General features: G+C 42.0%; 1 protein-coding gene across 4 annotated transcripts in view; it reads right to left on the bottom strand.

The window, feature by feature from the left end:
* Window positions 1-20,473, bottom strand: part of AFG2A (AFG2 AAA ATPase homolog A) — a 392,804-nt gene that overhangs the window by 355,747 nt on the left and 16,584 nt on the right. For all 4 annotated transcript variants that reach the window (XM_003816399.7, XM_063603893.1, XM_008969471.6 and 1 more), the window contains exon 9: window positions 12,216-12,471. In XM_003816399.7, the coding sequence (XP_003816447.1) occupies window positions 12,216-12,471 (256 nt within the window). The remainder of the gene's footprint in view (window positions 1-12,215; window positions 12,472-20,473) is intronic.

The following is a 20,473-nucleotide window of genomic DNA, read 5'->3' as shown; positions in this document are numbered from 1 at the left end:
CTACAGAGGTCTTGTATTCATATCCTACAAACAACCTTTAGATTACAGAAACAATCAGGAAGCATAGCTCACTATGTTCTAAGAAATTCTGAATCACTTCAATTCATACCATTACTAGACATACGTGCATAACTTTTGTTAAAAAGTACAGAGCTTCTTTCACTATGCGGCAGTCCAGAAGAGGGAAAATCATCAGAGACACAACATATAAAAAGCACAAACATGCAGGTCCACAATCTTAACTAGGAAATACACATGTCTGTACTCTTACTTGTATTCTGAATTGTTAATTAACTGTTTTACTTGTGACTTTTTTTTTCAGAATTATTTGCCACTTTTAAAGTTTTATTCAGAACCATTATACATAACTGAAAAACTTAGACATTCATTTTCTCTTGAGTGGCAAAGTTAAATGATAGTTTGGAAGAGCACATTACTATCACAAAAAACTTCTGGGAGGAAACGCAACACTATTAGAGATGGTCAAAGAATTTCAATCCCTAAATTTAATCCAGTTATTTAAATCAGTTAGAGAATCTCCAAAAACTGGGTAGTTGGTTGCCCTAGATCAGTGATTCTCAAAGTACAGTTCTTGGACCAGCAGCAATGACATACCTGCAAGCTTGTTAGAAATGCAAATCTGAGGCCCCACTTGGACCTTCTGGACCTACAGGAATCAGCAGGATAGACCCCAGAACTGTGTTTTCACGAGCTCTACAAATGCTTCTTACATAGGTTGGAGAACCACTTGCCTAAATCAGTGAATCAAATGTCCAATCACAGGCAAGGGCAAGACTGGCTGCTTCAAAATCACTTGGAAAACATTATAGATCCTGCCTCCAGCTTCCTAACTCCCTTAAACACTTAATTATGAGTGGGAATGTGACTGTGAGCATGAGTGAATGTGTAGTTTCCCAGGTGAGCCTGATGCATAATGAGGTTTAGGAACTAATGCCCTATAGGTCAATAGCTCTCAAAGTGTGGTCTCCAGATCAGCCGCATTAGCACCAGCATTAGCATCACCTGGGAACTTGTTAGCATTCTCAGGCACCAGCTCAGACCTACTGAATCAGAAACTCTTGTCAGGGGGATTCAGTAACCTAGTTTAGTAAATTCTACAGGTGATTCTCATATACTAATGTTTAAGACTCTTTGCTCTAAGTGATTGGTCCTGAATTAAAAACATGTGAAACAAACCTGAATTCCGTGGGGAAGAATAAATAATAGAAAGAGATAGATTTAACCTACATACCCAGAAATACAGCTCCTGGAGATGGAGTCTCTTAGTGTCAAACTCACGAATCTGGTCAAGATGCCTTAACTACCTATATATGCCAGTGGCCATTTACAAGCACTCCATTTAAACATAGCACAACTGGTGAACAATGAAAACACCTCCTGAAAAGCACTTGTTTTAAACAAATGTTAAAGGCCGTATCAGAGCCAAAGCTTGGAAATCTGTCAGTGGGAAGGCAAAAATGGACTAAAACCAGTTATTTAAAGCAGCCTCACTGTCCTACATTTTTGAAGATTACATAGAACGTATAACTTGCTCATTGCTACTTATAAAGGCAGGAATAACCACTTCAGAGTTCTTTCCTCAGCGCAAAGCAGAGATTTCTGAAGGCAACAAAGGGTGGAAAAAAAGAGATGATTCCCAAGGTGTTTACAAACAAAACTAAGCTCAACTCTAAAATTAATAAACACTATTCCTTTATCAAGGGTGTATAGGGTAATAATTATGTCTCCTAGATTTCACACATATTTCTCAAATTATTCTTCAACTAATCAAATACTTATTGAGCACCTATAATATACCAGAAGTCATTAATATTGCCTCCAAATATTAAGATATTACCATGACTCTTTAAAAAAACAATTATTCTAACTTTCTGGGTAATTCTAAGATCAGTGTAATGATTGTGACTGCTTGCACCTGCTCAAGGAAACGTACCATGTTTAACAACAACAACAACAACAACAAAAAACAGATGTGAGTTCAAACTTGTGTAGGCAGTTATTTCAAAGGACTGAGAGCAACTCAAATTATTCCCTAATAACTGCTGTAACCTGAGGTGGAATGCAACACCAAATGTCCAATTCTTTTTATTTAAAGCTAAGAGAGTAGTTCAAATCTACCATGCAGAATGAATGTTTTTCCCTATGCTCAATGCACACATCATAGTAAACAGGAATGCTGCTGTTATGTTTGATAAGTGGGATACACTTATGCCTATTCTATAGCACTTGGAACATAGTCCTACTACTTCAAATGCTTATAGTTTCCCAATTGTTTCAGCTTTCTGTCTAAGTCACACTACTAATCAAACTGGTAATTTACTCTGTCTTTAGTCAGAAATTATGAAACTGTTCCAATGAGAAAATGCAGTGCACTTCACAACCAACATTAGTCTGCTTTATAGCACTGTTTCTAAGAACACCATGGGAAAACCCTAACTACCTAAGCGTAAGTCATTCATACAGATACAAAAGAGAAGACCACTGAAAATAGCCGATGAGGCCTGAAGAGGCTTAGGGCTTTTTCTTTACCTTCTTTCTCCCTTTCCTTTTTCTAATTCTTCCTATCCTTCTTTTTCTTCCATTTTTTTCTTGTTCTCCCTTACGTCCAGGGAATGTCATAATGCATTATGACACTAAAATATCATCTACTCCAATCTCCTCAATTTACAAATGGAGAAAACTGAGGCTCAGATAAGGCATAGAACCTGTCTAAGATCACAAGCCTGATTTTAAAAGCAAGTCTGTCCAACTCTCAAAACCTATTCTACGCTATACCACCCTGCCTCATTAGAAAATTCTCTTGCAAAAATTCCAGCATACTGTTTTCAAATTTTATTCTGCTATATAAAGTTAAGAAAATGATACTACATAATACAACATACACTAGTATTTGGGACAGTATACACAAAACCAAACATATTTTCCCTACTGGATTCTGTAATTACAACACTAATCTTTTTAAAAACTACTCCTCATAGGCGGAGCTTGCAGTGAGCCGAGATCACGCCACTCATTCCAGCCTGGGCGACAGAGCAAGACTCCGTCTCAAAATAAATAAATACATAAATACATAAATAAAACTACTCTTCATAATCTGATTCATTGCTAGATTAGGGGAAAATAGATCAGTTCAACACCTGCATATTTTCTACTTTATCAACTGATCCCCTCCTTAGTATCACATGCTAAAATTAAATTATAAAGTCTTATACCCCTCTAAACAAGATCCACCTTTTATTAGTTTTAATTAAGAGCATGAAGTTGAAGTAAGATGACCTTGGCTTTAAATCCCAGCTCTGCTGGATACTCGCTCTGAAGCCTTTCTTGAGTCTGTCTGATACTTCTATCACAGGGTTGGTAGGAGGATTCAATCAAATAATGTTTTCCTTTTCTCACTTTCTCACTGTAGAACTCCTACTCTAAGCTTCTTCTTAGATGTCATTTTTTCTATTTAACCACAGTATTTGCTTTCCTCACAGAAGTCACTACATTTTTACATTTTTATGAGTAGTTTATCATTATATTTGTAGTTGTTTACAAATCTCTTTCCTTCATCAGACAGTGTATTTCTGGACAGCAAAAATTCCAGAGCCTTCTAGAGTGCATAAAATGTATTAGAAAGTCAAAAAGTCTCTAGTAAGGCATGCTGAACATGGCAAGTCCTACAGAGCAACACCTACACAGCAATCCAGACTCTTCATTACCACCTTATGCAATGAAAGAAGCAAAGCTATCTACTGATACTTCTGCTTTTTGATCCCTAGGTAATCCATTTCTACGACCAGGCCCACTAATCCCTGTGACGCTAGAAGCAGCTTCACAGAAACTAGACAGAGTGGGACCCAGTCCTAGAGCAAAATGTACCAAAAGAATGTTTGTATTTGCCTTGATAGTCTACATAACCTGCAGTCTCTCCCAACTGTGATTCCTATAACCTAGAAATTGTGGTAATGATCAAATAAAATGAAAGAAAAACGATTTTCTCCACCAAGAGTAAGATATTCAAAGATTCCTAAATATCTCTTCCAAGTTTTCTTTTCATAACTGTTTTTCCTTCTTGAGCCTCTTTCCCTACATATATCAGTCCAGATAAAAGGTCAAAAAGACTAAAGGCAGGGTCTTCAAAGCCTACTAAATTAGACAACTATGAGTCAATGATTTGGAGGTAAAAGTTATTGCATTTGTATTTCTGAACTAAAGCTCTAAAATAACTGCGATGGTTTGAATGTCCCTTCCACAACTCATGTTGAAATTTAATTGATATTTTTATGGTATTAAGAGGTAGGACCACTGGGAGGCGATTAGGCCATGAGACCGTAACAACATTAATCCTCAGGAATGGATTAATGCCATTACGGTGGGAGTGGGTGTATGGCAAATACACCTGAGAGCAATAACTTAAGAAAGGAGGGTTGCCACGTGAAGGCTGCTGCACGGAGGGTGCCAAATAAAAGTGCTATATAAGCTGCATGCTTTTTGCAAGCAGTTGAGGTTCTCCTGTCTAGTCCACCACCACTGGACTGTCCCTGTATGTTAGTTCTCCCTAATAAAACCCTATGTCTTGTTTGCTAGCTCCAGGTCTCTTTTGCCTCTTGAACCTGGTGCCATCCTTACAGAAGTTAACACGGACTCAGTACCACAACTGGTGAACCCAGCAGGAAGGTGGAGAAAAATTTCATGAGCACCGAGACCGTAAGATCAGGAAAGGGGAAATCCAAGGGGGGAATCCCGGGCTGACCATCACATTTATGTGGTGCCCAAAAGCCACTATCCTTGATGGATGAGACCCAATGTATGAGTACAGAACACCCCAAAAACACCGAAGGGTCTGGAAGAGCTGTTGCAGGGGGTGGATCTAACTAAGCAAAAGTTAGATGCCTGAGCTGTGGCAGCCACAACGGCTGGCCATTCTTGACTGTGCTCCCAGCAGCCACTGAGGCTGAGCTCCCAGCACAGGCCAGGGGTTGTCTATTATAGGAAGAACTATGAGTAGAAAGAGATGCCAGACTAGCTCAACCTAAAACATCAGAGACCCTACTGTCCTACCTGCAGAAACAGGATGACAAAATGGAAATCCTAGCTTGTCAGGTAGCCTGTTTGAAGGGTCGCCAGCTCCCATGCCAAGTTAGGACTATATGACTAAATCTTCCTAAGTCTGGGGACCCAGTGGAGAGCTCTAGTGAGGAGCAGAGTGAGGACCGGTATAAGCCCATAGAGGTCCTGTTCTCTCTACCAAGATAAAGTCAGACCAATGGTGCCTGCAGGGAGTAGACCCACAAAACTTGTCTCTGCCTGAAAGATGGTAGCATACCACAATGCAGCACTACACCACTGTGGAACTAGTGGAGCTGGGCAGAAGGTGGGTTCAGGAAGAGAGACAGTTGATTGAGAGGTGGCTTCTCTGTCTATGGGACACGAGGATGGAGGGTGTTATACTCTCCAGACTCAAGATGAGTGGAATGGCATCCATCGCATGCCACCCAGCCCTGAGGCAGCACCTCTATGGTGCCAACAATGAGGATCAGGCCATGCCCCTCCTTAGCTGGGTGGTTGTGGGCTGCAACGCAGCGTGGCCAGATGAGGGCAGTATCCCCATATCTCCTTTGTGATGGCAGACTATGGAGGAATTGCAGGACATCATCTGGGAATTAGGGATGAAACATGCTATCTATGCTGAACATCACCAAGGTCCAACAAAGAGCTTTTCACTGCCAACATGAAAGACACCATCTTAGTCTGCACTCAACCAATGGTATGGTGTGCTAGTGTCTACCCAGAGCCCCCTAGTAGGACAGCCAGTGTCAGGCGGCCCAAGCAGCCACCAACTTATGAGAAATGGAGAAACTGCATAGGCAAAGGGTACGTGCTGCTGGGATGAAAGACAAGGGCGCCAAAGGAAAGGAGACGGCCAAGGGGCCCATCAGGGTGACTGACCAACAAATGTGGCACAACCTGGTAGTGGCAGGAACAGCTACTATGAAAACAGATAAACAGCCTAATGCTGTTCTGGTCAGACTGTGGCAGAAGCTCACACCAGAAGAGTGCTTCACTAAGGAGCCTCAGGTTCAGCCCGCCACCCTTCCTGCAGAGGGATAGCAAGTGTCAACCCTGTTAGACTGGATGAAAGCCAAGGCCCCGGAACCCTGATAAGAGTAATGGTGGCCAGGGTACCTGGGGACCAGAGGTCACATGTAGAACTAACTATATATTGGTCGCCTAAGAATAAACACACTGTGCGTGCCCTAGTGGATACTAGAGCCAAATGCACTTTCATATATGGTGACATTCGTTGGTTCCAAGGGGCTAAAATGGCAAAAGATGGTTATGGACGGGGATCAGACAGGTTGAACTGTCTGAGTATTACAAGTTGAGAGACTGCCACCAAAACCCTATTTAGTATGTATAGCTCCCATCTTGGAATGCATCTTGAGAATGGATATCTTATCAGGCTTGACCCTCCAAACAACTGCTGGGGAGTTCTGACTGAGAGTGGTGAAGCATGTGACCAAGGGGAATGCGAAATGGACACCAGTACAGTTGCCAACCCCACACAGCAAGTAGTAGCACTGAAGCAATACTGCCTGCTGGGGGGACATAATGAAACCACAGGGATTGTTAAGGAGTTAGCCCAAGGAGACATTATAAGGCCAGCGCACAGCCCATACAACAGCCATGTATGGCCCATGTGGAAGCCTGATGGGACATGGACAATGACAGTAGATTACTGGGAATTAAATAAGGCAGTCCCCCCAATGTATGCACCTGTTCCCAATATCACCTCCCTTCTAAAGAGGGCGGGAGAGGCACTGGACACATACCACTACCACTCTGTTATTGATTTAACCAATGCCTTCTTCAGCATCCCCATTGCCGCAGAGAGTAAAGATCAATTTGCATTCACCTGGGAAGAACAACAGACTTTTACCATCTTGCCCCAGGGATATTTACATAGCCATGGAGGTCCTGGAAGGGGTACACATTTTCCATTACACTGATGATATCGTGCTAACTTCTGAGTCTTTTTCCAGCTTTCAAACTGCACCCTCACACCTTGCTGCCTCATCTGGCAAACAGGATGAGCTATAAACACAGACAATAATCCAGAGTCCAGGCTTATCAGCCAAATACTTGAGTCTGCCATTATGGATAGGGTGCAGGCCTACTCACATCGTGTGACACCAAAGCAGCTATAAATCTTCTTAGGACTCCTAGGGTATGGGCATCATTTTATTCCTCATTTGACCCAACTCCTTAGGCCCCTATACTGTTTAGTCAAGAAGGGGGCCCACTGAGACTAATCCACGAAGGAGGATGAGGCCTTTGAACCAGCTGAAGTCACAGTGAAATAAATACAAGCCTTGTGAGTTCAGGTGCAGAGACAGCCTGTGAACTAGATGTAGCCAGTTACCCTGAGGGGTTTGGGTGAGGCCTGTGGCAAAGGCAGAGACATACATATGCGCCTTTAGGATTCTGGTCCCAGCTACGGAAAAAGGGTGCAGTTAGATACAGTGTGATGGAACAACAACTCTGTGCTATACATTATGCCTTACAACAAGTAGAGGACATTACAAAAGGGGTCCTGATGCTAGTACGCAGCCAGTACCCCAAAGCAGGTTGGCTAAAGGGTATCTTCCAGAAACTGAAGTCTGGGAATGCCCAGACACAGACTGTGGCCAAATGGCTTACATACGTGCAACAAAGGAGCACATTAATAGCCCCTTGAGCTCAGAGCTCCATTCAGTGCGTGGCCCTGTCATCTATGTAACAACTGTCATATAGTCTTTTAGGGAGGCTGCTGAGCCTCCATAGATGCTCTCCTTCATACAGGGTAGACAGGGCCCAATGTCTGACCGCCCAATGTCTGACCAGGCCTGGTCCACAAACAGCTTGTCACGAGGCAATCCTTGCACTTGAACAGGCATGGCCATCCAACCATCCACTGACAGGATCTGGATTGACGATACAGGCCAAGGACATAGCAGCCAATGAGCTGAGCTGCAAGCTGCCAGGATGGTCCTCCTCTATAAGCCAGACCCAGCAGTCCTGTGTACTCACAGGTGGGCTGTCTGAAGTTAACAGGCATCCGGCATGACATTCCTTAAGGAAAATTGTGATTCTCCAGTACACACTTCTCCCTGATTTCCACAGCACGATATATCAATAAATATTGTCTTCATCAATACTGCCAACAATGCATCTGATTACGTGTGTGTGTGTGTGTGTGTGTGTGTGTGTGTGTGTACACTTTGGAAAAGTCTGATAGGATACAGTCATCCCTTAGTATCTATGGGGTATCGGTTCCAGGACCCCTAAGATACCAAAATCTAAGGACAGCTCAAGCCTCTTATATAAAATGGCATAGTATTTGCATGTAGCCTATGTACATCCTCCCATATAATTTAAATAATCTCTAGATTACTTTTACCTAATCCAATGTAAAGGGACTCACCATGTGGCTACTACAATGGGAAGCACAGGACTAGACAGTAGCAGGTCACCTCCTTTGGTGCACTGACATGTAGAAGGACATTCCCCATTGCATCTGGGGGATGCATAAAATGATCTACCATGTGGATCCCCACACTGCATCTACACCAACCTGGAAATCAACAGGCAGACAAATTAACCTGCATTCGTCTCCTCAAGGGAGTCCCCACAGACGATGTGGTCAACTGGTTACAAAAGAAGACAGGACATAGGGGACAACTTACCCTTTGGGTCATAGCAAAGAATTGGAGCCTGCCACTATGATACAAAGACACAGTACACATCTGTCAGCAATGTCTTACCCGTGCACAGGAACACCCCAGGCCCTTGCCACCTGATACCAGAAAGATCACCCAGGGCCAGAGCCCAGCACAATGGTGGCAGGTAGACTACATAGGATCTTTGCTCCTATTGGATGGCTGCCACCATGCCTTAACTTGTGCAGAAACCTGCACAGGGCTACTGCGAGCATAACCCAGCAAGCATGCCACCATAAAAGGACCAGAATAGATGTGTGCAGCCTACAGCGTCTCCATCAATAGTGACAATGGGCCAGACACAGTGGCTCACGCCTGTAATCCCACCACTTTGGGAGGCTGAGGCGGGTGGATCACCTGAGGTCAGGAGTTTGAGACCAGCCTGTGACCAACATAGTGAAACCTGTCTCTACTAAAAATACAAAAAATTAGCCAGGTGTGGTGGTACACACCTGTAATCCCAGCTACTTAGGAGGCTGAGGCAGGAGAATTGCTTGAACTCAGGAGGCGGAGGTTGCAGTGAGCCGAGATCGCGCCATTGCGCTCCAGTCTGGGCAACAAGAGCGAAACTCCATCTCAAAAAAAAAAAAAAAAAAAAAAATTAACAATGACTAGGGCTCGTACTTTACCAGATATAAAGTACAAGAATAGGCAGAGGCCCTGGATATCCACTGGCATTTTCACCTGCCGTACAACCCTACAGCAGTGGGGCTGACTGAACAAATGAATGGACTGTTGAAACAACTCCTACAGGAGTTGGCTCTGTGGACCCGCTGCTTACCAGCAGCCGTGCACAACCTGAATAAATATGCACATTCTCATCACCCCATCATGTATACTCTTCTAACACAAGGATGTGATACGACCATCAGGATCCAGGTAGACAGGGTAAGGGACAGCAGACCTTTGCCCCCAACCTGGGACACAAAGTAATCTGCTATGGCCCTTGCCACAGGACCAACCTACTGGGGAGCACATCATTATGTGGTTCTGGGAAATGGCAAACCAGCCCGATGGTTCAGTTTTTCTGCTCCATGGGGGAAGGGCCTAGAACAGGATATATATGTCACACTTATTTCATACCATACTCTCCACTGTAATTCTAAAATAATGAATCCGAGTCCTCCCTTGTGCAAGGGGATGAACATCCTCTCATGAAACATTATACCTCCACTGTCTTCCTCTGGCCTCCTGCAACACATTACAGAGGGGAGCCAGTCCATTTGGTATCGTAAACCAGGCATCAGGCTGCTGCCAGGGGTGGTGCTCTGTCAGAATGACACAACTCCCCATGTCTTGTTAAATGGCCAGGACTTGTCCTTTCTTGTAGCCACTAAACAACTCACCTTTTGCCCATAGATGGTGTGCCACAAACCTCTTTGCTGACTGGGTGCAGATGGTTATCTCTCTCCAGAAGAAAACAGACTGCTGGGTCTGCGGAGAGCTCCCCCTCTCCTCCGCTGTGGGCCTGCCATGCCACACCAAGGCAGTTAACATGAGTACCTGGGGCCACTTTGATACTTGGTATAGTGACCTTCACCTATTCCCCTTCAGCGACAACAGCACCTCATGCAGCAAGTTTCCCACCACCACCGACATGAGATGGCATATTTTCCACCTGGTAAAGGAGCAAGTTAATGTCACTCCCCACTGTAGGTAGGCTGTACACAATGATGGGCTAGAGTGGATGACAGCAGTGAGATAGAGATAGTGTGTCATGCACCCTTGTTTGTAAAATCGCATGGCCCTGGACATCTTAACTGCCCCCACAAGGGCGGAACCTATGGATTAATTAAAACCTGCTGTGTATGTATTCCTGATGACTCTCACGATGTAACCCAGGCCATGCAGGCCTTAAATACCCATATTTCCACTACAGAATCTAAGTCTTAAAACCCTATAACCACGTGTTTTAATCAACTCCCAAGCCCTTGAAAAACTTTCTATACAGTATGATTGTTATTATATTTGTTATTCTTTTTTGTTATTGTAGTTTATATTGCTACTGCAGCATCTGGCTGCAATGCTCCTCCACATACCTGGCCCCAGGGATATCATGACAGAAAGGCCTAAGAATGTGAGGGCCACGCAAGGGTATGCTGGTGCGGAGTATATGGCAGATGCACCTGAAAGCAATAACTTAAGAAAGGAGGTTGCCATGTGGAAGTTGCTGGGGGGAGGATGCTAAGTGAAAATGCTATACAAGCTGCATGCTTTTTGCAAGTGATTGCAGTTCTCCTGTCCAGCCCATCACCACTGGGCCGCCCTGTAAGTAAGTTCTGCCAAATAAGCCCTAAGTTTCATTTATTGGCTCTGGGTCCCTTCTTTGGCCTCTCAAACTTGGTACCATCCCACTGAAGTTAATAGGGGTCCAGCATGACACTCAATTTTAAGGAAAATTGTGATTCTCCAGTTTACACTTCTCCTTGATTTCCACAGCACAATATATCAATAAATATTGTCATCATCAATACCGCCACCAATGGATCTGATTACATGTCCATGCGTGTGTGTGTGTGCGTGTGTGCGTGTGTGCGTGCGTGTGTGTGTATACTCTGGAGAAGTCTAGTAGGATATAGTCATCCCTTAGTATCTATGGAGTATTTGTTCCAGGACCCCTAAGATACCAAAATCTAAGGACTGCTCAAGCCCGTTAATGGCATAGTACTTGCATATAGACTACACACATCCTCCCATATAATTTAAATAATCTCTAGATTACTTTTACCTGATCCCATGTAAATGCTATGTAAATACAGTTGACCCCTCAACAACTTGGGGGTCAGGGACACCAATCCCTGTGCAGTCAAAAAACTATGCATAACTTCTGACTCCCCCAAAAACTAACTACTAATAGCCTATTGTTGACCTGAAGCCTTGCCAATAATATAAACAGCTGATTAACCATATTTTTTATATGTATTATATGCTGTATTCTTACAATAAAGTAAGCTAAAGAAAAAGCAAGCTTTTTCAAATTGTTGCAAATCTCCAAAAAATTTTCCAATATATTTATTGAAAAATATTCATATATAAGTGGACCCATGCAGTTCAAGCCCTCATAGTTCAAGGGTCAACTGTAGTTGTGATACTATATTTTTTAAATTTTTATTATTTTTTACTGTTTTAACTTTTTTTTTCCTGAATATTTTCAGACCACAGTTGGTTGACTCCTCAGATGCTGAGCCCAAGGATATGGAGGGCTGACTGTATACACTATAATGGTGGTTATCCTTTAGAGGTAGGATTGAGTGATTTTTATTTTTTTTTATAGTCTTCTGAATCATCTAGGTTTTTCCAATAAAAATTTTTTCAAATAAAAATTACACATTTTATAATTAGAAACAAAGCTACTTCCATTAAGAAATCAGTAAAATATAAATTATTTGTATGTAAGTAAACTGGAGATAAGTGCATCAATAGAGACTCACCATAGCAAACCACACTCACCTGCTTCATTACACAAGACTTTCAAGTCTGCTCCAACGTATCCATGAGCACTATTTGCCAGCTGCAGCAGCTCAGCCTCAGTGAGCAAATGGGGTACCCTTCGAAGCAGTTTCTGGAGAATATCTAGCCGGTCCTGAGCATTGGGAACTCCAATCTCAATCTCTTTATCAAATCGCCCAGGTCTTCGGAGAGCAGCATCCAAGGCATGAGGGCGATTTGTGGCCCCAAGAACCAACACTTGTCCTTCACTTACTTCCTAACAAAATAAAATGAAAATAAACGTATTTTTCTGAAAGTTAGAAAAAAAAAAGTGAGAGGCGCACACTGGCTGTATAGACAAGGATGAAACATCTAACTGTCCAGGCTACTAAGTCCTATTTCTTACGCTTTCATTACCTATCAATTACTTTTATTAGTAATACATTTTTATTATACATTTATTACTTTTATTATACATTTTTCAGTGTTCAGCCTAAATGCTTCCTCCTGTAGGAAGTTTTACAATACTCACCTCTCCATCTACTATGACATCTCTCTTACTTCTCACATCTTAACTGTATCATTCTCATAAAAAATAAAATATATATAATATGTACCATATAATTGTTTTAATTGTTTTAAACAGTCCTTTTCCCCTACTTGAAAGTCAGGATTATGACACATATAATACTCAAATAGAACAAGATTCTATTAGAAAGTTATCTAAAAAGTCTTCGCTTATAGACTAGTTTTTTTAATATGGATACATTTTTAAATTCCTGAAAATAAGAGACAATAATATAACCAATATCCAAGTATCAGCCACCTTTGAATATATAGGTATTTTTACTCTCTGAAAATGAAATTAGGAAAACCAAATAATAAAGAACTATGATCATGATCAGCCACCTGTAGAAATTATCCAATATTCTATTCAGATGACCCAGAGACAAGCATAACTGGAATGCAATTTATGTTAAAAAAAAAATTTTTTTAAAAGCTCAAACCTAATCAATTATACTGAATGTGCCAACAGACAATGCATGGACTACAGCGAATCTATGAATTATAAGTTTAGAAGTACAAAAACAGACCCTTAAAAATATTCAGACTAAAACATCAGTATCACATGTTTCCATTCCTTGCCCAAAGGCAAGAATACTAATCCACAACAGGCTTATCCCAGTGGCAGAGAAAGAGACAGCAGATTGAAATAATTAAGATTCTCCAACACTAAGCCTTTCATCTGATTTCCTACTTACCAAGAACTCTTGTAATTATAAGACAGCTCTCTATATTTGCCATCAAGGTGAAAATATGGTCATCCATAAACACAAACATTTGGTCTGCTTAACAGTCACATCTCTTACTGTAAATAGACAAACTAGGACACTATTTTATACATGATTCTCTTGTAAGTGTTATTATCATGGGTCAGTCTGTCCTCACAACTCTATCATCTCCAGCCTACTAATAACACTGAATTCTTCAACTTTATAACCTGAGAATCAACCTGGGACATGAAAATCACTCCTAGGTACTGTTCCAAGACTGAGAACCAGTTAGTCAGGCAGCCTCCACCAGGTGACAACCCTTCTCTTACAGACTCTTAAAATTATTAACAAGTTAGTATATAAGTGACTTAGTGCCAAACCTTTATATTATTTTCACATATTTACTTTCTGCCACTAGACAGTAAAAAACAAAAAGTTCGGGGAGTAGCCAAGACAGCCGAACAGGAACAGCTCCGGTCTACAGCTCCCAGCGTGAGCAACACAGAAGACGGGTGATTTCTGTATTTCCATCTGAGGTACCGGGTTCATCTCACTAGGGAGTGCCAGAAAGTGGGTGCAGGACAGTGGGTGCAGCGCACCGTGCGCGAGCCGAAGCAGGGTGAGGCATTGCCTCACTCGGGAAGTGCAAGGGGTCAGGGAGTTCCCTTTGCTGGTCAAGGAAAGGGGTGACAGACAGCACCTGGAATATCAGGCCACTCCCACCCTAATACTGCGCTTTTCCGATGGGCTTAGGAAACGGTGAACCAGGAGATTATGTCCCGCACCTGGCTCGGAGGGTCCTACGCCCACGGAGTCTCGCTGATTGCTAGCACAACAGTCTGAGATCAAACTGCAAGGTGGCAGTGAGGCTGGGGGAGGGGTGCCCGCCATTGCCCAGGCTTGCTTGAGTAAACAAAGCAGCCACAGCCAGGAAGCTTGAACTGGGTGGAGCCCACCACAGCTCAAGGAGGCCTGCCTCCCTCTGTAGGCTCCACCTCTGGGGGCAGGGCACAGACAAACAAAAAGACAGCAGTAACCTCTGCAGACTTAAATGTCCCTGTCTGACAGCTTTGAAGAGAGCAGTAGTTCTCCCAGCACGCAGCTGGAGATCTGAGAACAGGCAGACTGCCTCCTCAAGTGGGTCCCTGACACCCGAGCAGCCTAACTGGGAGGCACCCCCAGTAGGGGCAGACTGACACCTCACACGGCCGGGTATTCCTCTGAGACAAAACTTCCAGAGGAACGATCAGACAGCAGCATTCGCGGTTTATGAAAATCCGCCGTTCTGCAGACACCGCTGCTGATACCCAGGCAAACAGGGTCTGGAGTGGACCTCTAGCAAACTCCAACAGACCTGCAGCTGAGGGCCCTGTCTGTTAGAAGGAAAACTAACAAACAGAAAGGACATCCACACCAAAAACCCATCTGTACATCACCATCATCAAAGACCAAACACAGATAAAACCACAAAGATGGGGAAAAAACAGAGCAGAAAAACTGGAAACTCTAAAAAGCAGAGTGCCTCCTCCTCCAAAGGAACGCAGTTCCTCACCAGCAATGGAACAAAGCTGGACAGAGAATGACTTTGACAAGTTGAGAGAGGAAGGCTTCAGACGATCAAACTACTCCGAGCTACGGGAGGAAATTCAAACCAAAGGCAAAGAAAACTTTGAAAAAAATTTAGACGAATGTATAACTAGAATAACCAATACAGAGAAGTGCTTAAAGGAGCTGATGGAGCTGAAAGCCAAGGCTCGAGAACTACATGAAGAATGCAGAAGCCTCGGGAGCCCATGCGATCAACTGGAAGAAAGGGTATCAGTGATGGAAGATGACACGAATGAAGTGAAGCAAGAAGGGAAGTTTAGAGAAAAAAGAATAAAAAGAAACGAACAAAGCCTCCAAGAAATATGAGACTATGTGAAAAGACCAAATCTACGTCTGATTGGTGTACCTGAAAGTGACGGGGAGAATGGAACCAAGTTGGAAAACACTCTGCAGGATATTATCCAAGAGAACTTCCCCAATCTAGCGAGGCAGGCCAACATTCAGATTCAGGAAATACAGAGAACACCACAAAGATACTCCTCGAGAAGAGCAATTCCAAGACACATAATTGTCAGATTCACCAAAGTTAAAATGAAGGAAAAAATGTTAAGAGCAGCCAGAGAGAAAGGTCAGGTTACCCACAAAGGGAAGCCCATCAGACTAACAGCGGATCTCTCGGCAGAAACTCTACAAGCCAGAAGAGAGTGGGGGCCAATATTCAACATTCTTAAAGAAAAGAATTTTCAACCCAGAATTTCATATCCAGCCAAACGAAGCTTCATAAGTGAAGGAGAAATAAAATACTTTACAGACAAGCAAATGCTGAGAGATTTTGTCACCACCAGGCCTGCCCTAAAAGAGCTCCTGAAGGAAACACTAAACATGGAAAAGAACAACCGGTACCAGCCGCTGCAAAATCATGCCAAAATGTAAAGACCATTGAGACTAGGAAGAAACTGCATCAACTAACGAGCAAAATAACCAGCTAACATCATAATGACAGGATCAAATTCACACATAACGATATTCACTTTAAATGTAAATGGACTAAATGCTCCAATTAAAAGACACAGACTGGCAAATTGGATAAAGAGTCAAGACCCATCAGTGTGCTGTATTCAGGAAACCCATCTCACGTGCAGAGACACACATAGGCTCAAAATAAAAAGATGGAGGAAGATCTACCAAGCAAATGGAAAACAAAAAAAGGCAGGGGTTACAATCCTAGTCTCTGATAAAACAGACTTTAAACCAACAAAGATCAAAAGAGACAAAGAAGGCCATTACATAATGGTAAAGGGATCAATTCAACACGAAGAGCTAACTATCCTAAATATATATGCACCCAAAACAGGAGCACCCAGATTCATAAAGCAAGTCCTGAGTGACCTACAAAGAGACTTAGACGCCCACACAATAATAATGGGAGACTTTCACACCCCACTGTCAACATTAGACAGATCAACAAGACAGAAAGTTAACAAGGATACCCAGGAATTGAACACAGCTCTGCACCAAGCGGACCTAATAGACACCTACACAACTCTCCACCCCAAATCAACAGAATATACATTCTTTTCAGCACCACACCACACCTATTCCAAAATTGACCACATAGTTGGAAGTAAAGCTCTCCTCAGCAAATGTAAAAGAACAGAAATTATAACAAACTGTCTCTCAGACCACAGTGCAAACTAGAACTCAGGATTAAGAAACTCACTCAAAACTGCTCAACTACATGGAAACTGAACAACCTGCTCCTGAATGACTACTGGGTACATAACGAAATGAAGGCAGAAATAAAGATGTTCTTTGAAACCAACGAGAACAAAGACACAACATACCAGAATCTCTGGGACACATTCAAAGCAGTGTGTAGAGGGAAATTTATAGCACTAAATGCCCACAAGAGAAAGCAGGAAAGATCCAAAATTGACACCCTAACATCACAATTAAAAGAACTAGAAAAGCAAGAGCAAACACATTCAAAAGCTAGCAGAAGGCAAGAAATAACTAAGATCAGAGCAGAACTGAAGGAAATAGAGACATAAAAAAACCCTTCAAAACATTAATGAATCCAGGAGCTGGTTTTTTGGAAGGATCAACAAAATTGATAGACCACTAGCAAGACTAATAAAGAAAAAAAGAGAGAAGAATCAAATAGACACAATAGAAAATGATAAAGGGGATATCAGCACCGATCCCACAGAAATACAAACTACCATCAGAGAATACTACAAACACCTCTACACAAATAAACTAGAAAATCTAGAAGAAATGGATAAATTCCTCGACACATACACCCTCCCAAGACTAAACCAGGAAGAAGTTGAATCTCTGAATAGACCAATAACAGGATCTGAAATTGTGGCAATAATCAATAGCTTACCTGCCAAAAAGAGTCCAGGACCAGATGGATTCACAGCCGAATTCTACAAGAGGTACAAGGAGGAACTGGTACCATTCCTTCTGAAACTATTCCAATTAATAGAAAAAGAGGGAATCTTCCCTAACTCATTTTATGAGGCCAGCATCATCCTGATACCAAAGCCGGGCGGAGACACAACCAAAAAAGAGAATTTTAGACCAATCTCCTTGATGAACATTGATGCAAAAATCCTCAATAAAATACTGGCAAATCGAATCCAGCAGCACATCAAAAAGCTTATCCACCATGATCAAGTGGGCTTCATCCCTGGGATGCAAGGCTGGTTCAATATACGCAAATCAATAAATGTAATCCAGCATATAAACAGAACCAAAGACAAAAACCACATGATTATCTCAATAGATGCAGAAAAGGCCTTTGACAAAATTCAGCAACCCTTCATGCTAAAAACTCTCAATAAATTAGGTATTGATGGGACGTATCTCAAAATAATAAGAGCTATCTATGACAAACCCACAGCCAGTATCATACTGAATGGGCAAAAACTGGAAGCATTCCCTTTGAAAACTGGCACAAGACAGGGATGCCCTCTCTCACCACTCCTATTCAACATAGTGTTGGAAGTTCTGGCCAGGGCAATTAGGCAGGAGAAGGAAATAAAGGGTATTCAATTAGGAAAAGGGGAAGTCAAATTGTCCCTGTTTGCAGATGACATGATTGTATATCTAGAAAACCCCTTCGTCTCAGCCCAAAACTTCCTTAAGCTGATAAGCAACTTCAGCAAAGTCCCAGGATACAAAATCAATGTACAAAAATCACAAGCATTCTTATACACCGATAACAGACAAACAGAGAGCCAAATCATGAGTGAACTCCCATTCACAATTGCTTCAAAGAGAATAAAATACCTAGGAATCCAAATTACAAGGGACGTGAAGGACCTCTTCAAGGAGAACTACAAACCACTGCTCAAGGAAATAAAAGAGGATACAAACAAATGGAAGAACATTCCATGCTCATGGGTAGGAAGAATCAATATTGTGAAAATGGCCACACTGCCCAAGGTAATTTATAGATTCAATGCCATCCCCATCAAGCTACCAATGACTTTCTTCACAGAATTGGAAAAAACTACTTTAAAGTTCATATGGAACCAAAAAAGAGCCCGCATCACCAAGTCAATCCTAAGCCAAAAGAACAAAGCTGGAGCCATCATGCTACCTGACTTCAAACTATACTACAAGGCTACAGTAACCAAAACAGCATGGTACTGGTACCAAAACAGAGATATAGATCAATGGAACAGAACAGAGCCCTCAGAAATAACACCACATATCTACAACTATCTGATCTTTGGACAAACCTGAGAAAAACAAGCAATGGGGAAAGGATTCCCTATTTAATAAATGGTGCTGGGAAAACTGGCTAGCCATATGTAGAAAGCTGAAACTGGATCCCTTCCTTACACCTTATACAAAAATTAATTCAAGATGGATTAAAGACTTAAACATTAGACCTAAAACCATAAAAACCCTAGAAGAAAACCTAGGCATTACCATTCAGGACATAGGCATGGGTAAGGACTTCATGTCTAAAACACCAAAAGCAATGGCAACAAAAGCCAAAATTGACAAATGGGATCTAATTAAACTAAGGAGCTTCTGCACAGCAAAAGAAACTACCATCAGTGTGAACAGGCAACCTACAAAATGGGAGAAAATTTTCGCAACCTACTCATCTGACAAAGGGCTAATATCCAGAATCTACAATGAACTCAAACAAATTTACAAGAAAAAAATAAACAACCCCATCAAAAAGTGGGCAAAGGATATGAACAGACACTTCTCAAAAGAAGACATTTATGCAGTCAAAAGACACATGAAAAAATGCTCATCATCACTGGCCATCAGAGAAATGCAAATCAAAACCACAATGAGATACCATCTCACACCAGTTAGAATGGCGATCATTAAAAAGTCAGGAAACAACAGGTGCTGGAGAGGATGTGGAGAAATAGGAACACTTTTACACTGTTGGTGGGACTGTAAACTAGTTCAACCATTGTGGAAGTCAGTGTGGCGATTCCTCAGGGATCTAGAACTAGAAATACCATTTGACCCAGCCATCCCATTACTGGGTATATACTCAAAGGACTATAAATTATGCTGCTATAAAGACACATGCACACGTATGTTTATTGCGGCACTATTCACAATAGCAAAGACTTGGAACCAACCCAAATGTCCCACAATGACAGACTGGATTAAGAAAATGTGGCACATATACACCATGGAATACTATGCAGCCATAAAAAATGATGAGTTCATGTCCTTTGCAGGGACATGGATGAAATTTGAAATCATCATTCTCAGCAAACTATCGCAAGGACAAAAAACCAAACACCGCATGTTCTCACTCATAGATGGGAATTGAACAATGAGAACACATGGACATAGGAAGGGGAACATCACACTCTGGGGCCTGTTGTGGAGTGGGGGGAGGGGGGAGGGATAGCATTAGGAGATATAACTAATGCTGAATGACGAGTTAATGGGTGCAGCACACCAGCATGGCACATGTATACATATGTAACTAACCTGCACATTGTGCACATGTACCCTAAAACTTAAAGTATAAAAAACAAAAAATTCTAAATGACCAGTTTTTTAATGTGCAAAAGAGACTTGATACTACATAATTTCTAAAATTTATTGTGGTTCTAACATATTATGATTCTAAAAACTTTACTTATTCATAATCCAGCATAAAAAGTGTATTTTTCTGATTAATGGATGTCAGGAGTCTTAGAAAATTTTTGTTCATGCCTATTCTCTTATTAGTCCTATGAATGTTCCTTCCATAATTAGCATATAGTTTTTATTAATAAAAGAACATATCCCGGCTGGGCGCAGTGGCTCACACCTGTAATCCCAGCACTTTGGGAGGCCGAGGCGGGCGGATCACCTGAGGTCAGGAGCTCGAGACCAGCCTGAACATGGAGAAACCCCGTCTCTACTAAAAATACAAAATCAGCCAGGCGTGGTGGTACATGCCTGTAATCCCAGCTA

Source organism: Pan paniscus, chromosome 3, assembly GCF_029289425.2.
Source record: "Pan paniscus chromosome 3, NHGRI_mPanPan1-v2.0_pri, whole genome shotgun sequence".
Classification (NCBI taxonomy): Eukaryota; Metazoa; Chordata; class Mammalia; order Primates; family Hominidae; genus Pan; species Pan paniscus.
This window is presented reverse-complemented; position numbering and strand designations above follow the sequence as displayed.